The sequence below is a fragment of the Ammospiza caudacuta genome, chromosome 7 (genome assembly GCF_027887145.1).
Source record: "Ammospiza caudacuta isolate bAmmCau1 chromosome 7, bAmmCau1.pri, whole genome shotgun sequence".
NCBI lineage: Eukaryota > Metazoa > Chordata > Aves > Passeriformes > Passerellidae > Ammospiza > Ammospiza caudacuta.
The window spans coordinates 27804525-27816957 of NC_080599.1; the positions used below are offsets into that span (position 1 = coordinate 27804525).

The window sequence follows — 12433 nt, forward strand, 5'->3', positions numbered from 1 at the left end:
AATCGCCGCCGCGCGCGCCCGGCCCCAGGGGCGCGGCCGCCAACGGCCGGCGCGGGCGCATCATCCGCACGGACCAATGGGCGGGCGGCGCGCACGGGCCGGGGCGGAGCGTTCGGCAGCGGCCCCGCGGCGCCGTCACGCTGTGCCCCGGCCGGGAACGGCACCGCCGGTGCCCGTAGGAAAGACAGGCTGCGAGCTCGCCACTGCCGCCCCGAGCCACTGCAGATAAGGTGAAACAATGCAGTTTCTGATGCTGAGCTGCTGATTAATTGCATTGTGTTTGATACACGGGGACGAAGAGTAAATTGGGAAAAAAGTTTGTGATCTTTCTCTAGAGCATAAGCTAAAGAAACGCTTTAGAGTGACAAGGGAAAGGGGTTGGGGGATTTGTTTGGGTTTTTCCAGCCTGCGATTGAACTCTAGTACCACTCGTGGCTCTGTTACCAAGTTTTTTTTGTCTTGGCTACTGCAGCGGGACTGCTACACTGGCAGCAGCTGCTGTTCCCGATGCTTTTGTCATTTGTGTCTTATTTCCTCCAGCAGACTTCCACTAGTGCAAATAGGGAAGCATTCATGTCAGTACGATTGTTCTAAAAAAGCTGCAGTAGGGAGAGAATGAAATATTAATTATATAGATAACTAGGTATTATTGTCATGTGTATTTGAGTATAAAATAACTATTAATCATACATTTCAGATTTTGATCCATGCACTAATAAAAGCTCTGTCCACAACCGGCAAAGCAATGGCATTGATATTCTATATAAACTGGATATGGAGACTACAACAAAGTGCAAACTGCCAGACTGGATGAAAGCCCAAATGAATAATTCATTTGCAGATGCATTAGGCTGTAGCACAGATGCAACTGAAGAGGAAGAAGATTACTTAGTTTATGATGGAGATGTAGGAATAGGCTGTAAATACAACAATAACTCAGAGAATTTGAATGCCTGTAGTTGTACAAGAGATATTTCTGGTATTTTAAACTTAGCCTGTTCTGAAGATAACAAAAACATAAAAGCAGCAGCCAATTATGAAACTCCTCTACAGCCTGAAGAATTCTCCAGTCATCACAGAGGCACCAGAGGAACAACTGCAGTTCCAATTGAAATGCCTGGAAGCGAAGCTTCCTTTCAGCAGGAATTACCTGTTGGCAGTGCCAGTAAAGCAGGCAGCAGAGAACATGGAACTACCTCCAAGATGTCCACGGTCCTCCTGCGTCATTTTTCTAGGGGAGAATTACTAAGCACATGCCCCTTAATTGAATGTGAGACAATACCGGAGGTGTCCTTTACTGAAAGTATCGATGACACCGGGAGCAAACCTGAGCCTTCAGAGCACAGCAGAGGCTCTTTAGTGTATGAACAATGGGCAGCCAGCTCTGAGGAGTATCCCTTAGAAAAGCACAAAGAAGTACAGGCTCATGACAAAAATGGAAACTCATTTAATGGGAATAGATCTGTTTCAAAGAAATCTATTTTTTCTTCTGGACAATGTGGGTGCAGACAAGAATTTTCAGAAGTGGTTAATGAGGCTGGAGATACACACACCTTTCAAAACATGAAAGATGAGAGAGCCCTGTTTAAGAGAACAGTTTCACCTTGTGAGCTCAAATATGGCCAAGGGCAAGCTCACTATTGCCTTCCTGACTTCTCTGACGCTGCTTCAGAAGTTCAAGTACCAAAAAAACCTGACAATATTACCTCAGTTCCTTCAACTGCAAGAGAAAAACCCTTTCCTATTTTGCAAAGTAAATCAGTACCTGTGAACAACATTTTGGAAAATAAGAATCACTTCAATTCTGCTGAAGTAGAGAACCAAGAAGAAAGGAGTATTTCAGAACTGCTGCAACAGCTACAGGTAATTAGGATGCTTGAAGAAATTCTCCATACTGGTAAGAGTGGTTTATTGTAAGGAGATATTCTTATCCCATAAAATCTAACATGACTAGCTCTATAGGCACTCTGTAAGTATCAATGAGTACATCATCTGACTCAAAAACTACTTTCACAAATAAAGTTCTGTGGGACTGACTTTATACAGAACTGTCATTACCATTATTTAAAGGCTGAGTATTATTTAATACACCAGTATTTAACAGTGGAGCATTGTTTGGGATGATAAAGCATCCTATCAAATCATTAGGAAATCCACTATAAAGTGTTATTTCTAGTGTTATATTTAAATATTTAAATTCACAAAAATACTTCAAATACATTTTTAAGAACAGCATTTTATTTTTTACTGTACCCACGTTAAGACATCTTTGCCTTTTTTCACATCTAACACACTTCAGCTACTGAGACTGGTATTTATTGACAAAGGATTTTTTCGGCAGTATTTCTCTTACTGTTGTGAGTTTATTTTAAAGCTTGTTAGTAATTAGATAACTGCTGCTCAATTTCATGCCCTGACATGGAGCTCACTCACTGAGCTTTACAGGTTCTTAATTCTGTTCCTAGATTTACATCTTAGTAAATTGCTTGAGATACAACAAGTTTTAATAGTTTTCCCTATTATTTCCTGGCTGCAAATGAGATGCTGACACAGCATGCTGACATCCAGAATCATATTGACCATCTGAGATTTAATGCTAAGGTAAATCTCTCAAAATACTTTTTTTAAGTCATTCTTTACCTCTAGCACTATGACTATCCCCCTAAAACTATTTCACCACCTTCATATTGTATTTCCCATTTATACAAATCCTCTGTATTTTCACAACACAGAGAAGTTTTTTAAGTATTTATACAATGAGACACTTTACACATCTGTCAACTCAGAAAATATATATAATATATATTTCATTAATATTTTGTATTTTGAGTTAAAGTTTTTTGTCCAGCTCCATAAGTGTTCTATACATTGTATCTATAATGAAGGTTCTCATTTTAACAGATACTTCCTCAGTCAGACTTTGCAAATGCCAACATTGCCATTTCCTCAGGACACACTGGGACACCACCTGATGTCATCACATTACGTGCTCCTGTCCCTGTACAACCTACACATGGTTTGCTTAAAGCAAGTAAATAAAATTACAGTAGCTATGCAAATAACTATTTAATGTAATTTGATTACATTTTTAGGCCAAATTTGCAATTGACCAATCTTCCCTTGTATTCCATAGGACTGCAGCCTGGAACAGCAGCATCAGCACTACCAGCAGCTGGGACAGTAAAAGCACAGTGTCTGAATCCTTCTGATTCACTGCCAGAACTAACACTAGGAGAAAAGATGTCTCAAATACTGAAGGATCAGACAGAGCAACTGACTAAGAAAGTAAGAGCTCTCGTTCAATATCCACTTTGCACTGATGCTCAAATTCCATACTCTCTTGGCAAATTGGTTTAAACATAACAATTAGGTCTAATATTTTGTCTTGAAGGTGGAAGACTTCTCTAAACATATGATCCAGGAAACACTCTTTTTACAAGACAAATATCTGGTAAATTAATTTATGTATTTTGAGCTATCTGAAATACACTTGAAATGGCTGTAGAATTATAATTTCTTGATGTTTACCTGAAATGGATATGTACTCTTCTCAATTCAGACTGAAGGTATGAGATTAGGAAGCAAAAATGAAGGTGTTCAATTCTTAAATCTTTTAAGGATTCTGACTTTAAACTATTAATAAAAGGCCTAAAGATGCCATATAAGTTAGGAATTTTGACATGTGGGGCATCAGTTCAGAAATAATTTTTATTATTTTACTTGGACATAATAGAGCAGCACAGAGTATTAGGTGAATATAAAATATGCAGTCCTGTTTCAATTCAGAGAACTACCAAAATTCTTACCAACAGCACTGCAAATAACATCTGGCTTACATAGCAAGACATAGTGACAGCTACTTATGCTAAGTTATCATGACATTTTGTATTGAAATATTTCTTATTGATGAAGGCATTAAATCAACTGAAAAGATACCTTGATGCCTTGGAAAGAAATTATTTAAAAGCTAGAGAAGAGCACCACAACTTACACCTGCAGAACTACAAGGACAAGCCTATCAACCTTGGAGAGTTTGATCCTGAGAGGTTAGAAGAAAAGTGCTAAGTAGTACATCAGTCTGTTTTCTTTGACTGTCTTACAGATTTTTGCTTCATTTATCCATTAGTTTTCCTGAAGTGAAAATGTTATCTTAATGTGGTAAGCTGTAAGTTGTTTGGCCAAAATTCACCTTGGGCTTTCTATGTCCTACTTGTAACTGGATATCTATTTGATTAATTCAAATACTTAAAAGGTACTCTGACAACTCCATACATTTTTTTTTAATGGGAAATGTACTGTGATGTCCACTATGTTTATCATGGTAAGAATAAAAGATCACTTTAGAGAGTTTTAAGTAACTGAGTTGTGATTGGATTTAGAAGGGTGGAAGGAGGAATATTCAGACTTGGCATGCTGCTTGAAGACATTGAGGAACAAATGGAAGGCAGCAAAGGCAGCCTGTCATCGTTACTGACTTCCTATGAATCTGCCCAGTCTTTCTGTGAGGTAACTGAGTTTATTGAACACTACAATGATTCTGTTTTATTGATGCAAGTCTGAGAACCTAAGTGCAGTTGTGTGATTGTATGTTCTCCTCTAGTAAGAGCATGATGCTTTTAGCTAGCACGTTACTTCAAAAGAAAATATTTTTAATGAAATACTAACTTCATAATATGTAATTAACTGTAACAGAAACCTAAGTATAAAAACAAAACTATACTGAATGTCCTTAGTTCCAGTTTCAAAAGCATTTATTTCACAGTAAGAAAATATGAGTAGCTAATTTAACTTCTGCAAAGCTGTTTGGGGAATTAATCACTATCATTTTGTGGGAGGAAAAATTACTTTGTCCAAGATTACTTTGTCCATGATCTTAAGCTGCAGAATTACTAAAAGACCAAACAGTATTGTACTACAGAAAATTGAGTTTACTCCTAAGAATGGTAATATTTTCTCCCAGATCATAAATACACATACACACTCCACCCCCTCAAAAAAAAAAAAATCTTACTGTCTTCTATAAATCTATAGGTAAATCTCAACAAATCCTTCCATAACCAATGTTTTAGGTAACTTGAGCTTCAGAGAAAAATGATAAGAGCCTGAGCAGATGCTGTTTGGTAGGAGTCATTCCTTGCAATGCAAGGCCCATGTACTCCTGTGTCTGTGCTTTGTTACTTTGTACAGAGCCTCACAGTTTCAAGCACCGCTGATCTCCCACAAACAAGAGGTACTGAAACTCCATCTTTTCACAAGAAGCATGAGGGAGAAAGAAGTCAGACAACTGATGTAATCCCACCAGCAAATCAACTTTCTTTAGAAGGCAAAAAGTGCAATCTTTGTCTGCACATGTAAGTGAAAACTTGGAAACAGCCGTTGAAATATTAATAAAAACATACATAAGATTAATTGCTGAATAAGAAAATTAGGATGACTGAAATCTGAAAAGCAACATGAATATTTCCAGAATAAAAAATCTGCAGAATTCTATAACTGCATATCCAAGAATTCCTCCTAGCCTGGTCTTCCTACCTTTCTCAGTCTGCAAGTATTTCCTGAAGCCAAAACACCACCATCACTTGTACCTAGGAGTTAAATCATCTGTATAAAATTCATAACAGCCACACAAATTCAGGATGTGAATAACTAGTCAGAGTACAGTGCCAGTAAAAGATAACTTGCCAATATTTGTGTGGTATTTTTAATTAAACAATAAAAGGGAGGGATGCAGATCCTTACAAAATTAACAATCAAAACCTTGTGAAAACTCTAAATACCATCTCCACCCTCCTGGGAAGCATTTGATAGCTGTTAAACACCTCAATGAGATTAGAAAAATAAAATAAGTGGTCCCCCCTTAACCAAGCTAAGGTTAAAAAAGAGAACTGAAGTAAGTTCCAGTAGAGAAGCAGAGCTTTTGGGAAAAAAATGCAGCACAGAGCACAGTCATATTAACCTAATTCTGTCAGATTATTTTGTAGGGTAGGTGTTAATAGTTCTCTAGTAAAATTCACCTAGCTTCCACTTTTTCCTCTGTCATTGAAAGACTATTAGTTCAATCTTCTGATCATTATGTTCATGAACAGGCAGAAAATATTCCAAATAAACTTGGTGATTCCATACACCCTAAGTTAAAAATACACATCAGGTAACTCAAATGAGGAACCTTGTTCTTTTTCTTTCAGAGGGTGCATCTCATATATTCCTCTAATTATCTAAAGGCATTAAATTAAAGCCTTAATAACAGTTCAAAGTTACTAAGATACCAAATCATATTTAATGTATGTTGTATCAAAACACTATCAGTGGTAACAGATGGATGTAGCTAAGATTTCATACTACTTTATTATTCCAATGCAGGATTATCAAGATCTCTACTTTTAAGCATTTTTAACACTTGTGGGAAGTCAGGGTGCTTTTGTCAGAATGTGTCCTTTAACTAAAGGGTTAATTATTTTTCAACTAGTTAATTATTAAACTTCTGCTTACCACCTTTTCAGATAACTGATACAAGTTATTTCTGTGAATAAATATGATTTATTCTTAGTTAAGAAATCAATCATTAGTATGATGTGTTAGAGATGTTTGTAAGTCTCATCATAGAAATATTAATATACAATAAAAATATTCTGTTTTCATGCTCAAAGAAATACAAATATCCAAGAAGAAAAAACTGGGACATCTCCACTCTTCATGCAGAGAAAACCAACTGATTTATCAGATACCAACCTGAGTAAGTCATGAGAGCATATAAAGGTGGGAACCACGCTTAAACCTGCTAGAGAATCCTGGGAATACATTCCTTTTATGTCTCAACATGAAAATTGTGGTTTTAACAGATGTTACTGCTTAGCAGAGCACAAAACACAGAATAAAAAGGAAACTGAAAAGAACACCAGGTCAAATTCACTGTGGAATTCTCAGTGACAGACCAAGAGGCAACAGACACATTGCAGTGCAATTTTCAGTTAGATATGAATGAAAGATTTTTAACTTGCTCAAGCATTGAAGCAGTTTGCTCTAGGGAGGCTGTGGCATATCCACTCTCAGAGACATTCAGAACTCAACTGGACAGGGTTCTAAGCAACTTCCTTTAAGTTGGGCCTGCTTTGGTAGGGGAGAAAAATCAGATGACCTCCAGAAGTCCTTCCCAACCTGAATTACTCTATAAATCTAATTCAGCTTCCTAGATAAGTTTCCAAATATTGCCACTGCTCATACTTTCAAGAGCATGATAGTGACGTGCACACAATGCTTTGATTTTGCTTTTTCTTCTGATCTGCATTTATTTAGTGTTCTAGAAGATGATTCCAAGCTTGACAACTGAGACACTTCATATCAGCACTTCCACTTTCAGTTTTTGGAGTCAGCTTCATTTTTCTGCTTAAAAACAATTTGACCTTTCCACTGCAGAATATTCTGAAGCTTTTAGTAACTAGCATCTAAAGCAAAACAGCATGAGCTGTCCTACATTCAGTTTTAAGTCTGAATATCCAAGTTTTCTTACCTTTTGTCTATCAGTTCTCCTTGACCTTTTTGTGATATCCTCTTAATTTAACATAGCATCCTAGGATTATTGTTTGTACTGGTTGGTGCAATAGTTAAAGCAGTGCCATACTAGAGCTGCTCAAATTCTCATCCCATTCCTATTATGCTGCACTGTTCCCATAACACTGTGGACAAGGACATGGAGAACATCATTAAAGAAAAAAAGCTAACAATTCTTGGTCTGAAAATAAGCACCACCAGAAAATTACATTCAAAGCTTGCAGACAGGGCTGAAACCTAATCTTTAACTCAATCCTCACTCTCCTGGGGGTGAAAAGTACTTCCTCAAATTGCAGTAGTATTAATGGCAGCAAAAGGCTCTGAAATTACAGTGCTGAAAGCCAAATAATTATCTGAGTACATTAGCCAAAGCTTCTCATATTTCAGACCCTTTTAACTTATTTTTTGAATTTTAGGCAGTGATTCAGAAGACTTCTCAGCCTGTGATTCTTATAATGACTCACAAAGCAAGAACCTTGGCAACTGTGACACTCTAAGTTACAAATCATTAAATGTGAGATTATGTGGAGAGAAACAAGGTACAGTGATTGCAAAAGTATGAACATCTACAAGGAAACACTGCTTGTAGTTTTATTTTTCTAAACCACTCATCTCTTGGTTTCCAGGACTTAGATGCAGATGCCCCAGGGGAAGCAGAGATCAAGTAAAACTCAGGAATTATAAAGAGTCTGTTCAGTCTTGTACCCTGTGTAGAAGAAGGAGCTCTGGTTCATCGTGTAAGTGTGATGGGTAATTAACAAACACAGGCTAGCTTTTTAGGGGCAGAAAGCCACACTGCACACACCAGGCCACATTTAATTTAGTATAAGCACTCATTAGCACTGTAAATCCAACTTTTACACACCTGGTCAAGCTTAATCTCCATGCACAACAGATTGAACTTTCCCTGGTTCTTTATGAGTGGAAGCCCTTTCATCTTTCATTTATGACAGGAATATCTCATTTTGCAGAGCCATATGAAAGGATATGAAAATTAGGCATTACTGTGCCAAATTTTATAGTACCAGCCATTACCTAACGTAGTATAAACAAGTACTAAAGAACATTCCAGCTCTATCCTCACATTGTGTGACATGCAGCAAAGTCATGATTTAAAGAAAATAAATCATCTGAACATAAACCTTTTCAAGTCACTTAGACTCTCTCTAGCATAAGAAAAAATTGCTTAAAGAAAAATATAAAATTTCATCAAGAAGAAAGCATAAATTAACTATTTGTCTCTAGGAAGCCTGTGATACTACAAATCAAAGTAGTATTCATTATTAGGATTATGACACTGATGATTCTACACTTCCCCACTGCAGTCTTTCACTGCATAAAATTGAATATAAATCTGCATTCCATTTGCCAACCAAATTCAAGAGCAAACACAAAAAGGTAATCTGTCCTCATTTACAAAAAACTTGAAACATATTCAAGTTTTATTCAGCAGTGATAGTTACTTGGTCTTTAATTTATGCTAAAGAGAAAAAATATAAAGTACACAGAAAATTACCTTTTTTTTGTTTTAAACATGGCCTCAACTCCAGCTTATTCACAGAAGAGAATCTCCACTCAAAAGGCTCAAAAACCCAGTCAGCCAGATGAAGTTGTAACCAGACTTCATGAAAGGTAAGCTGTAGTAATAACTATGTAGTACAATAGAAAACCCCATTGTTGAAGACTCAGCATGGAAAAAACACCAGGTATCATAAGCAGGAATAATATTTTATCTTTTGCAGTACATGTTGTATATTAGAATTTCACTCCTTAATGAAATTAAAATATTTGCTTGAAGAACATGTGTAAACAATTCTTAGATTAGTTCTTCACTCCTAATGTAATGAAGAGTAAAAATGTAACTTCCTTAGCTGACACATTTAATAATGAAAAAAGAATTCACTTTAAGAGGATGTTCTCCCATTCAAAGATTCAAAAGCAGGCCTGTATTATTAGGATGCAGCTCTGTTTGCTACCAACTATTGCTCTATAAGTAATAATCCTACTTTTAATTGTTCTTAATATTAAATTACACCATGAGACAGAAACAAGCTGGATTCCTAACAGTAGCACAGACTAGACTGAAATGCAAACAAGTTCTGTCACAATATTTTGACAGCCTTACTCATTAGCAGAAATTGCCTGGAAGTTCAGCAGCTGTAATTGAGAGCTGCACAGTGGCAGAGAACACTGTGAGAGGAAGTTACAGCAGCAGCAGAGTGCTTCTATGATGAGAAACTTTTTCTTACTCTGCGTCCTAGAACATTTTTTGTTTTATTGCAATGCAGATGGAATACAAATAATGATGGACTGTGCTTTACAATTGCATGGAAAATTCTACTTACCGTAAAATTAACTTGCGACCAAGTGCTGTCGAGGTGTATGTATGTGATTCATAGTTTAGAAGTTCTTTTTCTTACTTAAATGGTATTTTATTTATATATCATATCTTTAGGAAATCCTTTGTGGCTGCCAAAACCTGCTGCTCAAGCACATATGATAAAATTATCCTTCCACAGCAATACACACCCAGTAAGAAATCTGCCCAAAGAAAATCTGCAATCAACATCAGAGACAGAAATGCCAGTGATTTCTATTCAAATGTAAGACTTTTGAGTGAAAATTAAAAGCCACACATCTTTCTTGGAAGGATTACCTCCATACCTCATGGCACTGTAGAACATCCCATTCTTAGCAAGCTGATTCCTACAGTCTAGGCATGTGTAGTGCATTTGAGGGTAAGACAAGAGGGAGTTCAAACCCCAAGCATTTTGGCTTATATGTTACTATATTTCTTCATATAGATACATACATGTTTGTTGTGCAACTCAGTCCCTGTATAAAAAGTGAAATAGACAAAAAAATAGCACTGGATCTCATCTCTAGAATTGTGTTTCATATACTGAAACAAAGCCTAGCTAGACAACCACTATCAAAACCTCAAGAAAGCCTTCTCAGAAAGCCAAAAACATTCACCACACTGGAGCGGATACGTTAGAAAGGTGTAAATATCCCTCAGTTCAAATGAATACACAAAGAGAAACAATTAACAGATACTTCCAACTTGAATCCTCGATAGAATCCTAGTCTATCATGTGACAATTTTTACTTCTCAACATACATTCAGAGTGAAAATCATGGACAAAACCTTAAACATGATCTTTTTCCAGTACCCTGGAACGCATTTGCCTTCACTATTAACAAGGCCACATTTTATTATTTCCAACAGGTTTTAAGTTCTACTCTGGATCATGCCATAGAGACAGCAAACAGTTTGAAGGAAGCTACAGAGCGGATGGTACAAGCAGTTTCAGAAGATCTAGCTAAAGTTAAGAGAAAACAGTTTTAATTTATCTAGTTCAAATGCAGTATTGTTCTGCTGGTTCAGACTGAAGTGTTAGTATCTCTGCAAAAATCAAATGATGAACACAAACATTAAAAAGTCAGCTAGATAACTTAAGTTAGGTGTTCTGTACCCATTGGTACTAAACCAAACCAGAGCACAAAGGTATTCCACATTTACACTCAGTCTTACAACTGCAAAACAAATTATTAATTCTACTGAAAGTCTTTATTAGGCTGGCTAATCCATTATTGTGTACAGATACCTTCTGTAAGTACTCACATAAGACAGCTTCATAAAAATTGGCTTAAAGAAGCAAAATTAACTGACTTGGATTTTCCCCAGTCCCAAATGTGAGAAGAAATCTCAGTCATTATTACATGTCATTTCTTCTCACACTTCAACTGCAGCTGCTTAATCACACCAAGAGAAAACAGCCTCTGTACCTGAGACATCTAGAAGCAAACATCATGTTAACATAGCAAGTCACAGTCAACATTTGGAATTACTTTAGAGTGCCCTATATTGAGAGTTGTTTGTTTTTAAGAAACATCCTTGTATGTTGCAATGACTGAATTACACTGTTTGTTGTTTATGTATTTTGTAACAATTAAATTGGTTCCTTCGATTTGATGTCCTTAATTTGTCAGATATATCTGGCTTTCACATTTTAGCTGATGCTAAGTAGGTTGGAAAATTTTAAAATACTGTAGAAATTCAGTGAGGCAAGAAAAGTCATCTATTATTTTCCTTCTAACATCCATTTAACTGCAGTGATTAAAGGCAAGCAGCTAACAGCCTTGTTTATCAGGGCTGCTACTCACTGAAGCCAAAGGACATAAGGACTGATGAAAACCAAGTTAGAAATGCCAGTACATTCCTTAAAAAGGACAGCCATTCTCAGGCAAACCCGAGCAATTTCATCAGTGGAGGACACAGAAATAACCCAGACTCTGTTCATACAAGCAGAGATTGCTAAACTCACTGCCATGTGCCACTTGCTCATAGCCTGAGTCATTGGCTTTTTTCAGGGCTTCTTTTCCTCCTTAGCCTTACTATATATCCTTAGAACTTCATTTGCCTCTCCTTATTGTCCCTGGTTTTGCTTTTAGTTTAGTGTTTGGAATGTCCCCATTCCATTTGATGAACCAGTTGATTTAAAAGTGTTGCTTCTGTAGTCCTATTGAAAAAAGATTCAATGTAGATTCAATTCCAAATTTGAAAGCTACAGACACTTATTCTCATCACATCCCATGTCCTGCAACATTTTAGAATCATTATGTCATGTCCTCCCCTTTCATTCCTCTGAGAACTTGACCTTTTTCCTCCTTTTAATTAACTCTGAATGAAGTCATCTAACAAATATGTTCTCTTAAAGTATTGGTTAACCTGAGAGCAAAAATAAAGGGAAAAAACTCAAAATCACAAAAAAATAATAAATACTCATTATTGGGAAAAGGTAAATATAAGGACACAAGCAATCTATTATTTTTCATGATAACATTTCTCTTGGATTCTACATACAACAATCTAACATTTCAA

General features: G+C 36.6%; 1 protein-coding gene across 1 annotated transcript; it reads left to right on the forward strand.

Annotated features, from left to right (window-relative positions):
- Positions 1 to 774: 774 nt before the first annotated feature.
- On the forward strand, positions 775 to 11059 carry AKNAD1 (AKNA domain containing 1). The gene is given in 17 exon segments (XM_058808390.1): positions 775 to 1863; positions 2542 to 2601; positions 2902 to 3031; positions 3134 to 3285; positions 3392 to 3451; positions 3913 to 4046; positions 4380 to 4506; positions 5188 to 5351; positions 6648 to 6733; positions 7965 to 8087; positions 8175 to 8282; positions 9087 to 9180; positions 9837 to 9856; positions 9859 to 9896; positions 9898 to 9932; positions 10004 to 10151; positions 10778 to 11059. Coding segments are annotated over 17 exon segments (2688 nt in total). The 3' UTR covers positions 10898 to 11059.
- The last annotated feature ends 1374 nt before the right edge of the window (positions 11060 to 12433 follow it).